At 37.3% G+C, this 24,822-nt stretch overlaps 1 protein-coding gene across 1 annotated transcript; it reads left to right on the top strand.

Annotated features, from left to right (window-relative positions):
* The first annotated feature begins 3,836 nt into the window (after positions 1-3,836).
* LOC100889100 lies at positions 3,837-22,918 on the top strand. The gene is made up of 7 exons (XM_030978204.1): positions 3,837-4,044; positions 10,401-12,057; positions 13,188-13,302; positions 14,087-14,300; positions 15,098-15,246; positions 15,788-16,099; positions 18,849-22,918. Exons 1-7 carry the CDS (start codon positions 3,903-3,905, stop codon positions 18,888-18,890), a joined length of 2,631 nt encoding a protein of 876 aa, XP_030834064.1. The 5' UTR covers positions 3,837-3,902; the 3' UTR covers positions 18,891-22,918.
* The last annotated feature ends 1,904 nt before the right edge of the window (positions 22,919-24,822 follow it).

Raw genomic sequence — 24,822 nt, 5'->3', positions numbered from 1 at the left:
GTCTATTGGGGGAAACGATTTTTACTTCATGAGGCACTTCAAGATCATTTTGAAGCGCAATTTTGTTTAGGGCTTCAATATCACACCATATCACAGACACTCATAACACGTTCGGCCATGCATCTCAGATTTAACATTGTTAAACGATGCCTTTAATGTGAAAAAGAGGCAAGAATCTGAAAGGGAGAAGTTCAACCTAATTTCAGGTTGAGTTCGATAAAGCATTAAAAGTAGGAAATTTAGCAGAATAATCAAATTTTGAGGCTATAAAGAAAGGAAATTAGGTTTGATTTAGATTTAAATACCACTAAACAAATTGGCCCGGTATCATTGAGATTCAGGATGTCATTGATCTGTAATTTCCATAACATTTTTTTCATTTCATTTCGCTTATTTCCAATAAAATAAAATAAAGTACATGGGATTGCAATGTACATGTATAGGAAAACAATGAAACTTAACAATATATTTGTAATTGGTCCACAGTGTACAACAGGCATATAAAACAGGTTGGTCATGGATGGGACTGCTGAAAAGCTGGGCTTGTAAATTGCAGCCCCCTATAACTTATAGTTGCCAAAATAGTAGTAAATAATAATAGTAACACACAATAACAATTGAAGGATCAACGCGATTCTGAGGCTGTTATGGTGGCCATGTACTTAGTATAGTATGATGGCATGCGAGTTAATGAGGCCAATGTATTTGACTCATGATCTTTTCTTTTTAAACGACCTATAATAATATGCTATCCATACTATTTTTAATTAGTGCCACAAGGGAGAAAACACTTAAGAAAAAAAAATTAATGATATGTTTGTACACGACAAACGGGAGAGTTGTCTTTGTACCCGTAATCTTGTTATGATTACGTGTTTTTCTGAAATGTTTTTTTTTTTTTTTTTCCCTCAAAATGTGTTTACTGTTGTTCAGATATGTATTTATGTTCTGTTTTGTTTATGTAATTGTTCCGGGCCCCACGGAAGACCAGCTTTCCCATGTCGGGTAAGCTGAATGTGAGTAATCCACCGTACCTCATGCATTGTTACCATGTTTTATACATAAATAAATACTACTACTACTACTACTTCTACTACAACCCACTGACCTAATTTGCCAATTTGAGATTCGCAATTATTTATTCATCTCATATTTCAAACAATCATGATGATAATGGTTCGGCGATTGCCTTTTTAGTATAAACTGTCCATTCTGACATTTAGTTTTTTTTTACCCGTTTTTAAATAGCGAAGTTCTAATATAATTAATCAAAAACGGTTAATACGCGGTTACAATATTCCTACCAATGCAAAATAGAATAATAACATATAAGTGGATATGTCATAATTTTAAATTTGATATTTCAACATGAGATGATCACGATGATTGTCATCATGATAGCGTAATTAAAGATAAGATCAAATGATTGTGGAATAGCGCCATCTACGCCGTGTATTCAATGTCAGTTCGACATAGTCTGGTGAAGGTAGACTTTTTGAAAAATGAAACTGCACCTTAATTATGATTTACAAATAATAACCGGACTCTAAATCCATCCAACCAATGCTGTGATTATCTCAAGATCAGTTATGCTACGGTCACAAATTTTCGTTCGAATCTCCCTGTTTTTTCCATTGTCTGAAAATCGTTCTTACGGTGTTCGTAGCAGTTCGTAATGGCATTTGTGACCGAGGCTTTAGATATTATTTAGTTATCAGCTAGATATCATGTAAGCTTATGATTCTAAAGTCCAGTAGTTCAGACCTTAATTACACAATAGCTGACAACTTGGCGAGGGGTGGTACCAGCAAACTATTTGTGAGACTTGGGAAAAGGAAGGGGAAGTCTATAGACCGTAGTCCTACTATGCTAAGAAAAGGGAATTCCCCAAATGTAACCCTACGTATTGTTGTGACCTGTGCGATTTACAAGGTCATTGATCTGTTGTTGCCATATTGGTATCAATAGCGTTTGGCTTTGTCCTTCGCACCTTGTGTCTATGGTCTTTTGTGTTATTGGTGTGTAGGTAGCGACGCATGTGGGAATACATTAGCAAGTCCCATCAGTTTCCCCAAATCTTTTATTGAAATTATACAAAATAAGTGATCCATTCAATTCCGTTATTGTTATCACCAGTGGTTATCACTTCACTCTTAACCCCTTAACTTTAAATCCCCTCTCCTCCCCTCCGTCCGCTCAAATACTTACGCCACTGAATAGTTTTATCAAGAATAATAATCAAAAACTTGATATTCCCCACAACGACGCAATTAGCTGGTAACCATGGTGACGACATGGATGTTGGCGTGCATCTCATGCACGGGTGGGTGTGCGATCGATAGGAGATCACCGGATAGAACCTGAAGAAAATATTCCCTCTTCTCGAATAATTTGTCGGCTAGGGGACTATAGCATTGTTCTGTGTAGATGAAGCATTCATCCATATGCCTTAGTCTGCAGGCACAGACTCTAAACTGACACTTACACATAATTCTGCAAAGTCTAGAAGCAGAGCCTAGCTCTGGCTTTGGCCTTCCTCCGTCAATGAGAGCAGCTTAAGTACCGAGTATATGGGATGCACTAGACCGTATATTCGGCATAGTCTCGGATCAGACACTATGTTACGCACTACGACCGACAATGAGGGAAATCAATATTTAATACTTAATCAATATTTTCCTATTGACATTACTGTTGAACTAGGTTAATGATATGTGTTTATTTTGCAAACCAGTATTATTTTTGCCACGTCTATTATTGCTGTGTCATATCTTTTAAATGTACTATAGAATTTTATTTAATTGTTCTGTATAAACGTTTTGCTTTTTGATGTAAATATGTTCATGTTTATTCAGGGCACCATGGAAGACCACTACTTATTGGTGAATGAGCTACCCTGACAAAAGATTAGAAATAAATAAATAAATACATGAGGCTCATCTCGATTAATCGCGCAGACTCCCGACAGATCAATTAAAGGGGTAGACTTTTTCAATACCCGTTTTGGTGATACATACCCTGGTTGAAGGTACCTATGCATTATGCAATCAGGGAAAAAGAAAACCCTTGTTGACACTACAGAAAAAAAACACCCTTTCGTGTCATGTTTGGGTTTCGCAATACACATTCCAATGAGTGACGGACGTTCCTAAAATTAACATAACTTGATTTTTCGGTTGATCTTTGAGACCATGTTTGAGGGAAGTTGTTCTAAAATCCTTTTCTTGGAATGTAGATAGCCCTTAATTTTCAAAGAGTTTGTCGACTGATTATACACTTATTGTGAGGTCGACATCAATGGAAATATTACGAGTACAGACGCATGTTTGCCAAGAAGTTTCATATCATATGGGTGACAAGTTGTGAAGATTGATAGGCCTAATTGGTTTGACGATGTGTATCTGAAATCGTGATAAGTCGGAACGATTAACGAAAGCATTATAATTATATAATGAGAATAAAAGGTCAGTGGAAGAAAAACAACATAAGTCTGAAAACAAAGAGTGGTAAACGCGTGTATTTTGATCAAACAGATTAAAATTTCTGCTATCTCACACTACCTAATTATCATTCAGCCATTCCGCCGATTTTAATGTCTTTACGGGGAAAATCATCAGAAACTCCCGCTCACTGTGTTCTGGCTTCATTTTCTTTACCATTACGTCATGCTTAACGCAAAGGGAAATTCCCTTCTCGTTCCCGTCTGAGCACCTATCTGCAGAACTAACCAATCAGCGATTAGAATCCCCAAATCACTGGACACAACTCATGCATAATTCATAACTGCTCTTGTTCACTTATAGTACGATACCATTGTGAAGTAGGCACGCCAAATTTCGACCTCCCTCTACAACGATTTCCTTGGAATTTGATTCTATTTTCGTCGACGTGGTGACGCAAACATGCCATCAATTGGTGGCATTGATAATTCTCGGACCAAAGATCGTGGTTTGGAAGACGTTACTAGTCTAATTTCCGTGGATATAGGTGGAACAAATTCGTCGTCGACATTGAAATCAACAGCCATCAAGACGGCATTGCAAGGTACGTTATATAAATTGTGTGCATGTAGTAATGTACTGTTCCTGTATTGCTTGTACACTGTGTGGATGTGCACTGAAAAGCCGTTTTGTTGACGCATGTATACATGTAAATGTGTATGATGGAGAATGCCTGCTGATGGTACCGGTATATATATATTTATGCTGTAACGGATTGAAAATGCTGTTGTGTCATTTTCAACAAAAGATAACTAATGAGTAATGACATGTTTGGATTGTAAATGCACTTCAAAGTTCAGAGTTCAGAGCCTCAAATTTCAAAATGAGGTGAAATATTACTAGTCTACCGGTAGTCTGGAGTAGAATTTAGAATGTACATGCACTCGCACACATCTGCAAGAATCTTCAGCAGTGAAGGAGGCAGATTATTTTGAAGAAGAAGAAGAAGAAGAAGAAATAAAAATTAAGTAAGTCTACATGTACATGAACACTGCATGTACAGACTAAAGTTAACAACCAAATAGTTATTTATTTATCATCTGATCATACCGCTTGTAAATTTGATAATGTTTTTGTGATAGTTTTTTTTGTAACTCAATAATGAAGGTTAGACGAGTTGGATTAGGGCCTTTGTCGAAATACATGATTTAAATGTAACTATGATTCTCAAGAAACAAACGGTAAAATCAGAAAATATCAATATTTCACATACAGTACCTGTACTTAAAGAGTGACAAAACTTGGTAAGCGTATAAATAATTTAGTTCTTAACTGAATGTCCATGATATCTGTTGATTGTTTGATTTAATTACTGTCTGGATAAACCATGATTTGTGTAACAACTAGTGTACTCTGTTCATGTACATCTCTATAGGCTGTATACATCATCAAGTACATGTAAGATTTGTTTGTTTTTATATCTACCGGTACAAGTATACATGTACATGTACATGTATAGGTAGGAAATGTTGGTGCATGGCCCATTTGTCAAATGTTCCTTTAACCACTGACAAGACTACTATGGGGAGCATTACAGTGTGAAACAGACCCACAACAACAACAGCATGAGTACAATTAAAACTAGACATAATAATAAATTTAATTAATTAATTAATTTGCAAAGAAAAATTTATAGAGAGGTCTGTATCAAATAAATTAATAAATAAGAATTGTAATAATTGTAGTCACAGTGAGTACATGTATGAAAATAAACTGGTCAAATTAATAATTGATTAATTAATTAATGAATGGCAGAAAGAGAGAAAGGAACAGAAATAAGGGATGAAAGAAAGAAAGACGATATTATACAACAATTCCTATCAATGTGTAGGAAACAACAAATGTTTAACTTGTATCATTTTAGATTCTTTTCTTTTGAAAAAAATACTCACCATCAGGCTTGAAAAAGCTTAATTTTCTCTAATAATCTATAGCTCAAAGTCTGTACTTTTGTTTTTGTTTGTTTGTTTTATTTCATGGCAGGAAATAGTAAACAAAGTCAAAGTAACAGGATTCTTTGTATTTTTTTAAGAAAGTAACCGACGCAAACTCCTTCTTTTATTGTGAAATAACTTATTCATCAATCATGATTTCATCATTATTTCTTTAACAAAAATTACATAACATGTTATGACCTAGAAAATTTCCAGAGAGGAACATCAATAAGTAAGACAAAATTCATAAATGATTGTTTAGGAAGGCATTAGAGTGAGAAAAGATAGATATTTTGAAGACATTCAGGCTCAATTTTTATATTCATTTATTGAATTCATTTCTTTTCTATTTGTTGGTACTTTATACTGTTTACAGTACAGGTGTACATGTACATGTACATGGAATAAAACATGAGCTCTCTAACATGTACAGGGTATTCTGAAAACATGTCTCTAAACAGCCAATATAATGTATAGGAAGATGATTCATAGACCATTGTAGGTGTTCCTGCCTGGTAGGGAAATGGCGGTTATTGAGTTTAGCCCCGACAGAAAACAAAAACAGGAACTCCCCCGTCGACATCGAGGAGGAGACCCCAGTTTCACACTCAATGTTTGATCGTCATTTTGGGAGATCCCGTAGACAAAGCCTTGCAGTGACTTGTGTGTGAACTGTGTACTCTCGTAAAGTGTACCAATGGACCAAAATTTGACTTCAAAATATGAACTTTAAAGGTAGTACCGTAGGCCCTACATGTATGTCCCATTTGCAGCCAACATCAAATTCTGTAGAACTTTGCAGGAATGATGAATATGCCACGTATGTCCTATCTGTGTCCTAATATCAAATTATGCAAGGAAACTGTTTACTTTCTAGACTTCACTAGCTGTCAGACACTATTGAATGACTGTTAAATTTGAAGTGAAACGCTGGAGTTCCACATTGGTAGAAATACATTGTTAGAAGTATGCATTATATCATACATGTACATGTACACTGTACCGTACATGTATGTGTGACAAAGTTATAAAGAGGAGGTTGAGTTCTGGGAAAAGAAAAAACAGAGAAAAGAACATCAGATAAAAAAAGGTTCCCTGAAAAGCACGGCTCTTCAAATGCCTTCATATTTTTGATATGACATGTAACAGCTTAAAAATGTGGACCACATTTTTATGTCAAATGTTTGTGTGATCCCATATACATCTTTCTGTGTACAGGCTTGTTACTGTTACCAAGACTGGGCCAAATTTCTTATCATTTTGATGATTTCAGAACTTTGCAGTACTGTAGGCCTACACTACACTTTTTCTGATCAATGCCACACCGTTTCTTTCACACTGCAATTGCATAACCATGCAGAACTCGATCAACTTTATCTTTAATTCCGGGGTTTTTGTGGCAGCTAGGTTTACTGTGGCATGAACATGAACCAGCCTTTCGACATGTTTTGACATGTTTGTGTTTAATTTGTGTTCAAAAACTATAAAAAGTCTTTAAAGATGATGGATAATTGATTAAAAATAAATCTGTAATAAAAACATCATTTTCATGGTGTCAGATTTCAAGATTTTGAAAAAAGTTGTTATAGTGACCTAGATTTCTTTTGAAAATATACTTATGTACATGGCCTGATTTTGTTTGTTAGTTGAAAATTTTATTATGTTGATTCTTGACCCTAACAATAAGTGCCTGGTCATATTTTATGACGTCAACGTGCTTAATTATGAGTATTGTTCCATCATTTTCGAGTACTGTACTTCACTAACTTCCTAGACACTAAACACTAAGTGATTTATCATAATTGCTAAGCTCTGATTGTACATGTATGAAGTTCCTCTCATCAAACAATTACATTTGTAAGTGGCATTATTTTGAACCCAGCCACCCCAAAAAAAAAAAAAAAAAAAAAAACCTTTCCCCCTCTCCTGCCCTGGCCGCCCCTGATTATTCACACAATGAAGCAGGGTATGAAAATAAACAATGAGAGACTCCAACTTGAGTTGACTTGCCTGTGGTATTTTCCCTTTTTCTCTTTTTTTTCTATGATTGAATAGCAGAGAGAAAACTGTGAACTGGATTTCCCCTTCCATTTCCTTCCTCCCATCATAAAGGGACACTGCAGTTTACTGATTGTCTGTGTTCATTCTACCATGGTAATTGATTACGATGCAGTGCCTCTTGTAAACTTATTTCCCCTTTTGTACTGTACTATAGGTAGGTACATGTACGTTAGGGGAACAAGGTTTTAAGTCACATGTGTTTATGCAAGTGTTGCTATTATGCATGACTTGTATTCAAAATCCTTATTAGGGGTTCTCCCTGCTAAGCCCCGCTTGTATACAAATTTGTACATTTTACATGTTTGCATGTACACTGTACAGTCAAACCAGGGAGGTGTTAACTCACATGCCCTGGTCAAACCAAGGGAAACAGGAAAACTGGTCATCATAGGTAAACTAGCCTTTCTAGACAGGTTCTACAACTCACGTTTCTTTCTAGGTGGCCACTATAGGCAGGTGGTCTTTGTAGAGAGGTGGCTGGATGATCCCATATTTTAAACATTCTGCATGCTTTCATACAAATTCAATTTTGACAAGGGTTCAATTACATATGTACATGTGTAATGAGGCAAGTACAAGCTATATAGTGCTTCACGTAGGCCTACCTACATTGTACATATACAGTGAAACCTGTCTATAAAGACCACCCAAGGGAGACAGGAAAAGTGGTCTTGAAAGGCAGGTGGTCTTGATGTACATGTACAGGTTCCTTTTAGTACACGTTTCAATGAGAAACTATTTTCAAAGGGGAAAATATCGTGGTCTTTTTAGACAGTTGGTCACTACACAGGTCTGACTGTACTGTCCAAACACATTATATTTGAGGAGTGTATGACTAAATATTCTGTAGCTACATGTATTTTAATAGACTTTTAGTTCATTAAAAGCATGAGTTTGGGAGTTTTAACTCAAGTAGCAATCATTTGAAATCTCATGTTTTCAAAATTTAGCAGAACCACCTGCTAGTTTGAATCAAATACATGTACATGTGAAAATGAGGAAGTTTTCACACACAAACGGAAACGGAAACTAGAGACACGTTACATGCACATAACCACAGTCAAATATTCGTTTGTGTTTCTGTATTGTAAACAAAAATCAGCAACTGTGAACTGTACTTCTACTAGACTGACTGACTGCACATACATACATGTACACATGTACAGTACATGTACAGGAACAAATTATTCTGTGTTAAATTTTTACACTCTTTAATTTCAACCCTTTTCATTTTATGGAATTCAAATTTCTGTATTATTATGGACACTGTAGCTTGAAGCTCTAATCTGAAACATGCGATACACTAAACCTAATGTAAAACCAGGGACGTGATAGAGAAGGACTGGAATCAAGTCGCTCTCCTTTGACCCCGTGCTCCACGCCGCTGAAAAGTTATGCGCTAATCTGCAACTGTTGACCAGGTGGTGAGATAAAAGAGCGCGTGAAATTTCAGGACTTAGAATTTCTACATCAGAAACTGATATCACAGCAACTGTTCGCTGTCCCTCTCAATGATTTCTCATCCATTGTTGAATGTTTAAAGAGTAGAAAAGCAAACACAAACTTGTGTAATTTCATCCATTTTTTAACTTCAAAAATACAAAAAACACGCAAAAACATGCATTAGCAAACTTAATGTTATTGAAGATTGTAAATCATGGATTAAATAACGGGACATTAAAACATGCACAAATTAGCGCATTATCCTAAAATATTGAGTTTTTGTCAGGATGTAATTTTTCTTTTACCAACTCTGGCACACAAATTATAGGAAGGACGGAGTTCTAAATTTGAAAATTTGTTTGATGCCCTATTCCCAAAACAATCCCCATATAAAGTTTTTGATTTACATGTACACTGAAATTTTGCCGGTAATTAAATATTTTGTAATAAATGTAAAACTGGTGCCTGGCTTCCGAATGTCCCCGCACTGGAAGCGCGGTTCGGAGCATGGAACTTCAAAGCCAAGTGGAATGTTACACATCCCATTGTTACTCTTAGGAACTGACGAATGCGTTTGAATAAATTTCAAGAGTTTCGCCTCCTTTCTTTCACCTCCTTAATTGGTAAAACCCTATTACATTCCTATCACTAAACCTAATTTAAAACCCTATTACAATCCTAACAAACCCTAACACTAAACCTAATGTAAAACCCTATTACAACCTTAATACGAAACCTAATTTAAAACCCTATTACAATCCTAACAAACCCTAACCCTAACCCTATTACAACCTATAACACTAAACTTAATGTAAAGCCACTTGATATGTAATCCTTATTTGAAACTCTATTGTAACCCGTCCCTAACACTAACCATGACTCCACATGTATTGTACATGTGTCTCTGATGAAATAGCGCCCTTGCAGAGCTCTTTCAGACCACCTCAAACTCTCAGTGTTTCTTTATTGAATAAGTTGTGGGCAACTGTTCTTCTAGACTGACCATGCTCTTGTACATGTACATGTACATGAAGTCTTTGCTCTTTGGACACCTGTCCTACAATATTTCATTTATAATTCTCCTAAAATGAACCTTAGTCCTATCCTTACCCCTATATCTTTGATAAAAATAATTCTAGAGCAAATGTTGCTGGAGCTTATTTCCTAACACCTTTAGACTAATTTCCTTTGGCAATACATTGATCTACATTTGGCACACTCCACCCAGGTGAAGTAAATGGGTACCTGGTAGGAATTTATTCCTTGAAACGCAGCCCGCGTAACAGCTGCACTGCTAAAGCCAGGGTAATTATGCTGCATTATTGTAGAGCGCTTAGAGGATTTTGATAAAGTAAGTGTTAGGTGCTATATAAGCAAGGATAATTATTATTATTCTTATTAGACTGTGCAATTTATTATTGTCTTTTTTGTCCTCTCTCTCTCTCTTTTTTTGGCTGTCCAGACAAACCAATCAAAGTGGAATCTACCATCATGGCACCAAACAAGAATGGCCAGGTGAATGGCGAGTGCAAGACCTCTTCTCCTGCTTCAAAAGAAGAGATCAAGCAAGATGAAAAGCCAGATGATCACCCCGCTGGGATGGAGAATGGCGCTAAGGGGAAAGAGCAGGACGGTTGTGAAGGTAATGATGTAAAGCCAAAGGAGCAAGTCAACAGAGGTCCAGAGGAGAACAGTGATGGTGATGGGGTTCCCGATGAGGATCAGATGGACAAGACAGCCGAGGTAAAGAGGAAGGAGTACAAGGAGAAACCGAGAGCCAGTTCCGTGGAGCTCCTGGGTTTGAAGAAGATGAAGCATGCCAGAATTCCCCATCAGGGCCAGCTGGACGAGAAGATATGCCAGATCTTTGAGAGTGAGATGAGACGAAGGAAGAGCTCACCGGCAACTTACCACTACATGGTGAAGACACCTAGGATACCTGAAGAGGATGCGACTGTTGACAACCTGGCCACAAAGATGACACAGATGGACGTGAGTGATGAGAAGAAAAATGCCTTCGGGAAAAGGATGGAGGAAGAGAAAGAGAGGAACCCTTTGACTTCAAAAGGTCGTTCTGATCGTCCCGGTCATGCCCAAGGGAGAACCAAACCTTACCCATCGAATCAACCTGGCATGGCTTATGTACAGCAATATTCTCCTGTACAGCCAGTATACCCTGGCTCGATGGCCTGTCCTCCTTATCAGGCCTACATCAGCTCTTCGGGCAAGAAAGTCATGGTTCCTGGTATGCCGTCTGAGCAGCAGATCAAACTTTCAGATGGACGTACCATGCAGAACCTTTACGCGAACCAGCCCGTTGTCTCCAAGAAAGACCCAGAGGAATCCTGCTGGCCTCCATCTCCAACAGACAGCTCCTACCCTAGTTCTCCAGGTAGTGTGTCTTCTCTCAGTCCTGCTCATACGATGCAGCAGACACCATCGCCGGCCTACTCCCCAGCCTACTCGCCCGCCTACTCACCAGCGCAGACTCAGCCGTCCCCGCAGTCCATGATGTCACCAGGGGATGGCTACCATGGTATGTCCACCTCGCCTAACTCACCCCACTCCCCGGAGATGATGGTCATGATCAATTCCCCTCCCAGTGTCCAGAGCGAGGACTCCGGAATCTGCTCACCACCTCACAACGTCTACAGCTGCACATCGCCTTCAGGAACCAACAGTGGTATGGTCATCGACAACAGCCATCGCCCCTATGTGGAGAATCCGATTCCTGTAGAGAACATGCAGTACATCCAGAACCGGACACAACACCAGCAACACCAGCAACACCAGCAACAGCAGCAACAGCAGCAACAACAGCCCTCCCAGGAAGAAGTGGCACAACAGAGCATTAAGCATATCAAAGATCAGCTCATGGACTCATCTCAAGAGTTTGAGCGGAAAACTTACATCCAGCCCGTTAATGCCAGGTACGTCCAGCAGTACCCTGTGAACCAGAATCAAGGGATGGTGAGGCAGCCACCTGTTTATCCAGGACCGAACCAGATGCAAGTGATCACCCCGCCACCAACCCCTCAAGACCAGAACCGCAACCTTGAGAATCTGGTCAACAATATGCCTCTGGATGTCCTGTGCTCCTTGGATGAAGAAGGAGACACGTAAGTAATACCCTTGCCTGACCTAGCGATCACTAAACCAATATCAAGTAAACCAAGAGCTTACTTGACCAATAGTTTCTTATGTTTCGTCAAGAAGGACAGCTTTAGGTGAATTAAAGTATGTTGATTGGTGTTTTTACAAATTGCTTTTACCCAGATTGTTGTGTTACTGAAACTCACACTATCTGTTTTGAGTCCCAAATGTAAGAAACAAAGCGGTGTTTGGTGAAAGGGCCCCTGATGTACAAGTAGATCATCATTCATATAAGGATAATATGTAGTGATCTGAGGCCCATAACAAAAAGCTATTAAACAATAGCAGTCAATTTGAGGGATCAACAATTACTGCAAGATCTTGGACAGACAATGCTGGTGCTAAAATACTTTGGTAGTGACTCTGACTTTAGGTATAGGTGTGCGGTACTAATATTCTTTGGCAAGACATTTATCTGCATTTGCCACACTCCACCCAGGTGAGATAAATGGGTACCTTGCAGGAGTTAATTCATTGAAATGCTAGAGTGCCATAATGGCAGCCACGCTTATTAAAGCCGGGATAGGAATTGTAAAGCGCTAGGAGTCCCATATCTGACAGACACAAGCGCTATACAAGAACCACTAATATCCTTTGGCAAGATATTTACCTGCACTTGCTACTCTCCACCCAGGTGTTAACTGGGTACCCAGTAGGATGCGACCGTCATTGTTGGTCCAACATCTTTTGAGCGTCAAGTAATGCCTGGCTGGAATGCTCCCTAGGGAGTGGAGATTGTGCCACAGTGTATGCGAGCAAGTATTGAATCCAATGATCGGGGTAATAGCCAGGGAAAAAATTAATATTTATTTTTCGGGGGCTACTTTTAAAGCTTGCCTGCATGAATATAACATTCTAAAATTTGTTTTGCATTGAACTCTGTGCAAATTTATGGGGGCTCTTTTCTGATTTTCGGGGGCTCTTTTGGGCATTTCGGGGGCTAATTCGCCCCGAGCCCCCGTGTATTTTTTTTTTCACTGGTAATAGCATATCTGTCAAGCTCTTAGAGACATCATAGATGTATGTATTAAGCGCTATATAAAAGCGGAATTATTATTATTAATTATCATTTGTTTTTATTTGTTTCATTGAACAGCGCTCTTCACATATCTATCAGCCAGGGTAATATCCCGCTTGTTCATGCCATCGTGAATCGTCTGTTGAAGAGCGGGAGGAAGGACGCCCTCAATCTCAGGGACAACATCGGACAGGTATTTGAATTAATTGCACTCTAAAGCCCCCAAAAAGCAGACACTATTGTGTTAATTGTTAAAGATAAAGTTGAGTTCTGGTCATGCGATTGCTTTGTGAAAGAAACGTTATGGAATCGATCAGAAAAGGTTGATCATCTAGCATATAAGTATTGATATATATACTGCAAGGTTCTGGAATCATCCAAATGATGAGAAATTTGGCCCAGTCTTGGTAAAGTTAGAAGCATTGTACACAGAGAGATGTATACGGGACTTCACGAACACGTGGCATAAAAATCTTTCCGATTTTTATGATGTTGCATGCCATATTTAGAACATTTAAGGCATTTGAAGATCCATCCTTTTTAGGGAACCATAATCACCATAATCATCACTATAATCATCATCATAATAATACTAATACTCAGTTTTTATACAGCCCTTATTAGAATCACTAAGCGCATCCAAACCTAGAGTTTGTTACCCCAGCTTTAGCTGTGCTGCCATTGCGGCACTCTAGCATCATTATTATTACCATTTTATTTTTTATTATACTCCCATCCATGCAGACACCTCTTCACATCTGCATCATCATCATCATCACTATAATCATCAGCATCATCATCATCATCATCATTATCATCATCATCATCATCATCATTATCACTATAATCATCAGCATCATCATCATCATCATCATCATCACTATAATCATCAGGATCATCATCATCAGCATCATCATCATCATCATCAGCATCATCATTATTACTATTTTATTATTATTATAATCCCATCCATGCAGACACCTCTTCACATCTGCATGGTGACGAACCAGCCGGACCTGATCGTCTATCTTCTCAAGGCCGGAGCGGACCTCATGATTCCAAACAAGGAGCAGCAAACCGTGCTTCACTACGCCGCCATCAAGGGCTTCTCCTTGGCTCTGCGGGCTATCGGATACTGCGTCTGCCAGAACATGGTCGCCAACATTGAGATCGATGTGGAGGATAAGAACGGTGAGTCCATGTATCATTGCTTTGGCAAGGCATTAGTCTTCATTTGCCACACTCGACCGAGGTGAGGTAAATGGGTACCTGGCAGGAATTAAATTCCTTGAAATTTTGAGATGGACGGTGCTATAGAAATGCCTACTGTTATTATTAACGTACAGTGAAACCTGTGTATAAAGGCAAATCATGGGAGATAAGAAAAGTGGTCTTTATCTAGGCAGTTGGTCCTTATGGAGGTGTCATGGTCGAGTGGATATGTCGCCAGACTGTCGATCACAAGGTTCGCGGTTTGAGTCCCGCCACGGCATTAATGTCCTTTAGCAAGACATTGATCTACATTTGCCACACTCAGCCCAGGTGATGTAAATAAGTACCTGGCAGGAACTAATTCCTTGAAATGCTAGAGCGATTTAATGTCAGCCGTGCTAAAGCCAGGGTAATAGTCGGAAGCGCCAGGAGTGTCAAGTCTGACAGACATGAGCGCTATACACACTATGAACATGACGGACAAAGAAAGAGGACAAAATATACAGTTCCTCATTCTACCCTCAACAATTGCTGCGGTAGACAAAGGAACATCCCTTCACTGCTATTATGTAAAAAAAATAGAACAGGTGTCACATGCATATTCACCTGTTCTACACATTTTTACATAATAGCAGTGAAGGGATGTTCCTTTGTCTACCACAGCAATTGTTAAAGGGTACAATGAGGAACTGTATATTTTGTCCTCTTTCTTTGTCCGTCATGTTCATAGTGACAAGAACCCACTATTAATATTATTATTATCTCCTCCTGTTCAGGCATGTCACCGCTTCAGTGTGCCATCCAGGCCCATGGTCGTCTTGCGCGTGTCTATGACGGGACTAGGTGCATGTATGTGGATAAGATGGTGGACAGTCTGGACTCCATCAGGAACCTGCTCCATCTCGGCGCTGACCCTTCCTTCCTGGTGAGTAAATTAGTCAGTAAAATATATACCTGGCTGGAATGCTCCCCAGGGAGTGGAGAATGTGCATACATTGTGTGCGGGTGAGCCTGAATCCGATGACCAGGGTAATAATATGATTGCAGGGCCCTCAGGGAGAACAGTATGAATGCTGATGAGGCTACCCTAGGTAAACAAGACATATTATTCTTATTGTTATTATTATTATTATTTTTCACCATTGCCGTGCTTTTAAAGAGTACCAATCACAACAAAGTTATTTTGGTCTGTGTGTTCGGTGTTCCATGGGTGCTAAAACATTTACAAATTTTTTTGCAGTGCCGTATCTGAATGAGCAATTGTAGACAGATCTCTCGTTTTGCAATCATGTAACCACGTAACCAGTACTGAAAGCACATTTTTCCAATTAACTGCAAATCTAAGCATATCAGGAGCTCTTGTAGTGCAGTAGAATATATACTTCATGTTGGATAGTTTCTGCGCTCTATAAATGTATTATTATCATTATTACTCACCTTCATGTATAAATGCCATGTCATTGCAGGACAGGAAAAGCGGTTACACGGCGCTCCACTTTGCCGTCGAGCTTCCACCGAGCGACCGGGTGGCAGCCAACACCCACATCATCAAGATGATGCTGGAATGTCCCGGAGTCGACGCCAGGCACCTGCTGAAGATAGCAAACTATGCCGGTAACACTCCGCTTCATGTCATCGCTGGCCGCGACTTCGACGAGGACCACGTGGTGAAGGTCATCGACCACCTGATGAGCTTCGGGGCCGACATCGACCTCAAGAACTTGGAGAAGCAGTCACCGCGTGATTTGGCGATCGTGAAGAAGAAGGAGAGACCTAAGGTGAGCTTTTTCTTCTTCTCCTTCCTCTTGTCGTTGTTTTTCTTCTTCTTGTTCTTCTCCTTCTTTTTCTTCTTCTTCTGTTTCTTCTTCTACTTCTTCTTTGTTCTTCTCCTTCTTTTTCTTCTTCTTCTGCTTCTTCTTCTTCTCCTTGTTCTTGTTCTTCTTGTTCTTGTTCTTGTTCTTCTTTTTGTTGTTGTTGTTCTTCTTGTTTTTTATCAGCCATTAATCATTAATCATTAATCACTATTAATGAACTGTGATTCTTAAGTTGGCAGGATGATGAGTAATATATCATTAAATAAATAGAATAAATGATAAATAGAACTCATCCCCTAGCAGATTTTTTTGTAATGTTCCATGTAGGGTCAATATGATGGGGACCATTTTTATAATCAGAGCATGTGAATTTCAAAGATATTAATCACTGGTAATAAAATGTTTTTATTAAATTGGCCGCATCTGAAAACTTGTCCCTTTTAAAGTGCACTAGTAATGAAGTCAGAATGCATCAAGTGTAATTTTCCTGTCCCTGAGCCGTTATTGAGAGTTTAAGACAGATTAATCATTGTGTTGTCAGTTGGGAGGAACACTCGATTTCAATAAAAGGGTGTTCATATGGGAGAAAGTCAGCGTTGTGATGTACGTTTCATGAACAAGTCTCAAACACAAGTCCTCACTGTGTGTCTGTTCAAGTTTCAGATCTCACAAATAATGGTGTACTTAATTTTTTTTCTTCAAATCTTTATATATCAAATATAAAATAACAAAATTACAGAGGCAACACCCCCCCCCCAAAAAAAAAAAAACAACCCCCCCCCCCCCCCCAGCTATTTACGGAATTATACAATGCAGCATAGATTCTCCATTTTTTGAAATGCAGAAGTTGTTCAACTGAGCCTTAAAACCCTCAATATGGGGGAATTTACTTTGATATTTCTAAACATATACATAGTACTTTGGCAACAACCATTTGTAAGTTAAGAATTCATCATCATTCGGGCAAAAAAGGTCCTATAATAACTGAGAGAGTAATAGTTGCATTTTTGTCCTATTAATAGTCTTAATGATAATTATCATTCCAAATAGGCTTCACATCGTGCATATTTGGTGTGTCTTTACACAGTATTTAGCATCTGAATTGCGAGTGTGAAAGGTTATTGTAGAAGGACCATTGAAATCAAAACACAAATTCGAATTAATGTGAACACTTCCTGAAATGAAATATAACTGGAGATCACCTGGTTCAGATAATATCCGGTTTGGCCAGATGCCAACGTTTGCCAAACGATCGTTTGGGCTGGTCCCCTTATTTGTTTTTACACAGTTCTGCTGATACTGGTATGGTTCTTGTGTGAGGTGTATTTCTGCAGGGTTTCGAAAAGGTTATTGTTTAGCTAGGTTTCGAGAGCCTGTAAATTAAACAAACTCAGTGTGTGGGTGGGGAGGGGGGGGGGGGGGGTAACTACGGTAGTAGGAAAAGATGTACAGCTGGTAGTAAGCAGAACTAGTTTACTTTAAAACTTGATGATTTATTTTATTTTAATTATTCTTTTCCTTGCCCTTTTATTTTCATTTGTTAGGGGTACAAGACTAATCAGACAATCTTGTTTAATAATGGTAGTTGTATTTCCTTGTTAGAAATTATGATGTATCATTGTGAAGTTATTTGCAGTAGATTCTTGCATGTGTCAAGGACACTTGATGAACTATTTGAATGTCAAACAAAATATTGTTCTGTCAGAATTATGTATTTAGTTGATATTCATGTTATTTTAACTTTGGGAACTTTGCATGTTACCCTATACTTACCCTATACTCACAATGATGTATTATTGTGAAGTTATTTGCAGTAGATTCTTGCATGTGTCAAGGACACTTGATGAACTATTTAACTGTCAAACAAAATATTGTTCTGTCAGAATTATGTATTTAGTTGATATTCATGTTATTTTAACTTTGGGAACTTTGCATGTTACCCTATACTAACAAGGAGATGCAACTTCACTTAACAAAGTTGTCTGTAAAGTCCTTGTACCCCCCCCCCTGCTTAGTCATCAACATTCTTGGTTAATACTATTTTTTAAGTTATATGAGGCAACATTGTTTTATGAGAAGTACCCAGTAGATAATTCTAAGTGGCACACTGTTTGAAAAGTACCAGTAGATAATTCTAAGTGGCACACAGATTGTAATTGGACTTTGTAACCAGTAATGCGAAACACTTCAATGCATGCACTGTATTTACATAATTTGTATTTGTTATGTTTGCAGAACTGAGTACTTCATATTTTCATGTCTTTCGACATGTGTACACTTCGTGAACAATGCCGCATAGATACATCCATTAATGCAGGGTACAGAATTAAGAAACAGTTCAAGTTAGAATGAGTAATTACTTTTGAAGTTTAATGAAATTCTATTCACCTCTCTTCAAATTTTCTGTCCTTAATTAAAAGTAATTTTTTTTACCTTTGTACTCCAGGGAAGTTTCTAATGATCAAATTTTCCTCAATGTTGTCCTCTACTTTCCAGGTTCTTCTTGAAAAATTAAACCATTTCCTTTTTTATTTGTACTTCATGACAATATCTGAAGCTCTGAGGTTTCTTCCTATTTTCATTTTCTAACTGTTCAGGTTCTCCATGAAGAGTAAACTATTTCCATTTTGTATTTATATTTCATGACAGTTTCTAAAGCTAACATTTTCTTCCCTTTTCCTCTTCTTTTTTCCCTCCTCTTTTTTCCCCTCAGGTTTTTGCAAGACTGCAAGGAGACCATCTTCAAGGAAAGTGAAGCAGCCAATCAGGAGCCTTGATACAAACAAGCCTTCACCCAACATGCAGCAGGTGACCAATCATAAGTAATGTTCAATGAGACAGTACCCTTTGTGCCCTGTGTGTAATGTATCACATGCAGAAATGGACATCTTCTTGTCTTGAAATAATTCCATGCTATAAGCATCAAAAGTGAAAAATTGTTTGATGCATGAAATTCATAAATTATTGTCCCCTTTAAAATCTAAAATTGCCCAGACTTCAGGAAATGCAAGTATATTTTTTGTCCGTCAAGAATTCTAAAACTTTCTTGATTATAATCTTGCCTTGAAATGCATTTTGGCCGTTTGATGCATTCCTTGAATTTAAACGAGAAGCTGTCCTGTTAATGAAATCAAACAATTATCACAGAGATGTGAAAATTGTTGAAAGGATGTTTTCTTGCAATTGCAAATGGATTGGTTTATCCGAAAAGGAAGTTAGCTTTGTTTTATCTATTATGTATATTTGATCAAAGATAGTTATAAAGGTGCTGTATGATTTGTACAGTAACAAAAAATATTATAAAAACGTTTTTGCAGCTTGAAAATAGATTTTTAATGAATTTTCCTCCAGGTGCAAAGATTTGAAACATCAACTTCTTTTGTAATCAAAGTAAAAAAAGAGACATCAGAAATTTAAGTTTTAAATGATTTATGGTGTACAATTGCAATGCAAATATATGTCAAAATGTAAATTGCATACATGTAATGTACATAAAGTAGATGTATAGTACCAAGTATGTGTCTTTATATTGCTTCCGATGGTTGTTACGCATGGGGAAAAGAAGACGCGTTAACCCATAGCAGTTTCTCAGTATTTAAAGATCTAAGGAAATCACTTTTCTCTCCTCCAATTGGTACCAATTGTTCTTATATTAAACTCCTACATGCTTCAAAAATTATAAATGTATATGAAATGAACAAATATGACTGAAAATTACTTCATTTTATTCAAAAAAAGCCAATTTGTACATAAAAATAGTGATTAGTGAGTACAATTAAATTGCTTTTGTGTTCATGAAAGGCACAATTATGTACAGCATGTGTCTGCAATTTTTGTTCTTTCTGTTCATGTACAATAGAATTTGCTGTGACATTGTTTGTCGATAATATTCCACTATTTCCTTGTTTGTATAGCGTAACAAGTGGTCAATTAGTTCTATTGATGTTTTGCCAAATAATCAGATCAAATTTAGTGACATTACATGGCATCAGCATTGCATGTAAAGGAAACAGAGTCTGTTGGGAGTCAGCAAGGCTTTAAATTTACACTTTAATGCAGAGATGACGTCTTATTTGTGGTTGACGGAGCCAAATGTATAAATTTGTTATATGGCTATATAGTAGAGAAATGTTGTACAGTTTGCTGTCAGTGTAGAAAGACAATTACTACATCCTCTGTGCCATCAACGGAACGTGTTAATTTGTTTACATGGCTGTGAAATAGAGAAGTGTTGTACAGTTTGCTGTGAAAAAACAATTATAAAAGGAAAATTATGATATTCAGATATTTGAATCATTGCGTCATATAAAATTTAAAAGCAGGTAGGTCAGTGTATGCGGAAAGATGCTACAAAATATGTAATGGTTCACATGATGACACTGTACATAGGTGCGCATTTACAATAAATTTGTTTAACCCTTTGCTTACAGGAACCTGGGGGTCCCTGTGTTAAGCCTATGGGACAAATACAAGTCAGTGGTCAACGGGTTAAAGCTGACAATGCAATGTGTATGTAAATCAATGTGACATATCTTCTTATATCATCTCTTTAGATGTGTAGAAAGACAATTACTACATCCTCTTTGCCATCAGCAGAAGGTGACCATACAATGTGTATGTTAATCAATGTGACATATCTTCTTATACCATCTCTTTAGATGTGTAGAAAGACAATTACTACATCCTCTTTGCCATCAGCAGCAGGTGACCATACAATGTGTATGTTAATCGATGTGACATATCTTCTTATATCGTCTCTTTAGAGCCAGTAGGGTGTTAACTCTGTGTTAAAGTATATGAGTTAACACCCTTCTGGCTCCGAACAGACAATACTTCCCCTCAGCATGTGGGCCGGGCTCAAAATATCAAGACTGAAAGAAAATATGATTCCATTTCCATGTTGTATAGCTTACAGTGATATTGCAAGTCTTTCTATACAGGCATACTTCTATATATATATATATATAAATCAGATTGGCCAATTCTTTGCAATGTTTTCTGTCTGATATATGTCCTTTTTTACATTTATTTCATGTTTAAATGAAAAATATCGTGATATGACCACATAATGATATTTGTGATGCCAGGTAGAGCTATTTATAGTCCGTGGTCATATCAAGACATTTTAGTTTTAGGAGGAAGTCGTGTATAACAGTGTTTAATGTACATGTATGTCGTATGGAATACATTGGAAGACAGAATCTCCCTTAAATGAATATGAATATGACAACTCCTTATATTTTTATATTTTACTTTAGTTTTTATGTGTCTTATCAAACATTGTGTCAATCATCTGAAATACCTTTACTTCATAGACTATTAAGAGTTTCACCTATTTTTTATATGCACAAAAGTGCAATTACGATACATTAGATTTTAAATGTTTTCTGATCAAATGAAATGAATGACATGGGCCATAAATAATGGTTGTGTTGAATACAAAACTCATCTTTTATTAGTACATTTTTTGCAGGAAATTTATATAGAATTATGTAATGGATAAAAAAATAAGCAGTCAATATATTTTTTTTTTTAACGCATCCCAAGGTACAATTCCGAAAGAGAGATATTTTAACAAATGTACCTGCAAATGTGTATTTATTTTTAGCGTCAATTGTAATTTAGCAGTCTAAGAGCATTGCGTTTGTCTAACCGTGCGTATCCATTGTTAACTTCATGCGCAGTCAATGCGTCCTTGGATTGTATGCGCAAGTAGAACTATATGCCCGGTCAATATTTTTACCTATACTGCCCAGCGGTCAGTAGTGAATTTCATGCCTGCAGTGTTGACCAATCAGCAGCCTAGAATCTTCATACGGGGTATATGAATACTATACATGTACGACCAAAATATACACTGGAGAATTTAGCATCTAGACAAATTATTTCGACATATCATGAATTAGGAGAACATGATCGCAATGTATATATAACTTGCCATGAAGTAATGTAGGTAAGAACTACCCTCTTGATATTTTTAAGATGATGTACATACTATTTTTAACAAAGAAACCTATTTGGAATCATGGATTCTTAATGGAAAAAGGTATATGTTTTAAGTTAAGTAACATTGTAAATAAACATATAGATTGAATAGATGTTTGTATTCTTCATTTTTAAGATGTCTTTTTTGTAAATAATGTTCTGCTTTGCCTTCATGATAACTTGATGGATGGGGGCAGAAAATGTGAATTTTTTTATTCCAGAAGGTGCCAGAGAATAGCGACGTATATCTCTGAATGACAATATAAAAATATAGAGATTAAAAGTAGACATAGAACCATTTCATATAAAAATGAAACCCTCTTTCATAGAACATGGAACCAGATAATGCGCTGATACTATAAATAAATAGTACATTATTGTATCTTTTGACAAATTGTTATCACTGTGTATGGAGAATATGTACATTTGTAACAAATGTAGATGTTGCTGTACACTGTCAGTGCCATTATAAAGTTATACTGAAAAAAGAAGGCACTCTTTAAGAAACATAGGTATATTTGTGATTATCACAATTTTTTACCCTGGCTGGCAAGTCGATAAATTCAGTTGAATTTTAGATATTTAATCAATTGGGGGGTAATCAAAATGATTTTATGCTTATTCAAAGAAATTGGTTAAGTTTTCCTCTTTTTTTATTGTATGTGATACTGCGATTCAAATATTGATTCATTTTTGTCTCTAAGAGTTCTTTTAATGACTATTTAATAAGTGATAAAGTATTTATTAGACCAAATTGCCCTTCAAAATAGTTTTCTCATTTTACCCATTCAAATACAAGGAAGCAAAACAGTATGATGGGGGCATAGTCCCCCCCCCCCCCCCCCCCAGAACATGATCGAGGCAGCCCATGCACATTCCACTGTTGGTGCGTTTGTCAATTTGTGGATACATTGCTGTAAACATACGTACGCTCCCCTTTCATCTTGTAAGATATATTGATTATCATATAACACTCTTCGTGTATGCTTTCAATGTAGTCCTGTATAGTAGTACAAATGTATATGAATCATATTCAAAGTAATGACGTAAATTTGCATTCCATGGTTTGTTTATTTCATCGTAGCTTTCCATCACTATAGTATCAAATTTATCATATATTTTTGTGATCACCGGTGAAATAAAAGGGCATAAAATGAAACCAAGTGTTTTGTAACTTTGATTTGAGAGTATGAGCGAATTGAATCGGTCATGTGGATGGATGTCCAATATGTCGTTAAGTTTGAATTTCATAGAAGAATTCCCGATAAATTAAACCAGGAACGAGGATCATAACTATTTCAAGTCGGTCGTACTTCAGATAAAGATAATTCCCCCAGATGCATAGTCAGTGTATTTTTAAGTTTTAATTGAAAAGGGAAGAGGTGACCAGAGCTGGCCGGGGGAGAGAAATATATAAGATACTTATAGAATTATCTTGTTATCGGAGCTTCTCATTAAATCTAAGAACATAATTAATGGCAATGAAACAGAAACTGATCCAAACAATTATATTCTAGTAGTACATGCAAATGCAAGTGGCACTTTAATGATATCATACATGTATATCCCATACAGGTATTAGTAGTATGCTAAAAATGACAGAACAGTTTCCATTTATCAAATTTAATGCGTAAATCTTTGTTGAGTGCCTCGTTACAAATTATTTCATTCACCTGGTGCGAATAATTGTATTTCAATAGTCAGATTGCAAATTGTATACATTACGTGGTGTTAGGTAGGGCAAGCGATAATGTTTGTCCTACTTAGCAACAACTAATTAATGCAATTTGAATTCTGATTATATTACGAAAATGGCCCTTGGCTATTTTGTGAGATGATACATGCGAACCTGCCATGTATTTGTACTGCACAGAATTTTATTCCACGGTGAAAATAACGCTTAAATCAAATTCCCCTTTGGTTCATAATAAAATGTGTGAATGTTTTAGAGAGGAACGAAATAGAAATAGAGAGAGAGGAAGTCAGAGGGAGGGGGGGAGAGAGAGAGAGAGAGTAAGAGAGAAATAGGGAGAGACAGAGAGAGAAGGGAGGGAGTAGATATGATCGAAAGGGAAATATTTACCTTTTATAATTAATAGAGTTATGAATGACGCGGACACGCTTTAAGGATCCCAAGGTTAATTGTAGTTTCATGTTGTTGTCCGGGATAATTAAACAGGAACTGAAACTTAATATTTGGGGAAAAACTGAGTATTCATTCAAAATTATTATCCCCTAATCAAGGCTGTTGCTCAGTGGTGTAAACTGGGGGGGGGGGGGGGGAACTGGTGTCATGGGGGTGGGGGCATTAGAATGTCGAGTGAGTAGATGTGCCACCTGAGGGTGATAGAAAATAAAAACGGGGACAGGTGGAAAGAAAGTGTGAAGTTTAGAGAGGGAAGATGCATGTCAAACTTAGTCAAGTCGAATGCAAGTGCAAGGAGAAACAAAGAAACTGAGAGACTGTGAGCTGGAGGGGAGAGAGGGGGAATGACAGATAAAGAGAGAGAGAGAAGATTAAAGAGGAGATACGAAAGGCATTGAAAGAGATGATGGGGTGAGAACAGAGATAGAAAGAAAAGGGTATATTTGGTGAGAAAACAATACAAACGATACAAACACTGCATAATACATAAATAGACATCACTATACGTCTAATTAACAAACACGTCAGATTTCTGATCACTTGATTAAAATCTTAG

The sequence above is a fragment of the Strongylocentrotus purpuratus genome, unplaced genomic scaffold (assembly GCF_000002235.5).
Source record: "Strongylocentrotus purpuratus isolate Spur 01 unplaced genomic scaffold, Spur_5.0 spur5_scaffold_1, whole genome shotgun sequence".
Taxonomy (NCBI): Eukaryota; Metazoa; Echinodermata; class Echinoidea; order Camarodonta; family Strongylocentrotidae; genus Strongylocentrotus; species Strongylocentrotus purpuratus.
Note: the sequence above shows the minus strand (reverse complement) of the source record. Positions and strands in the feature narration are given on the sequence as shown.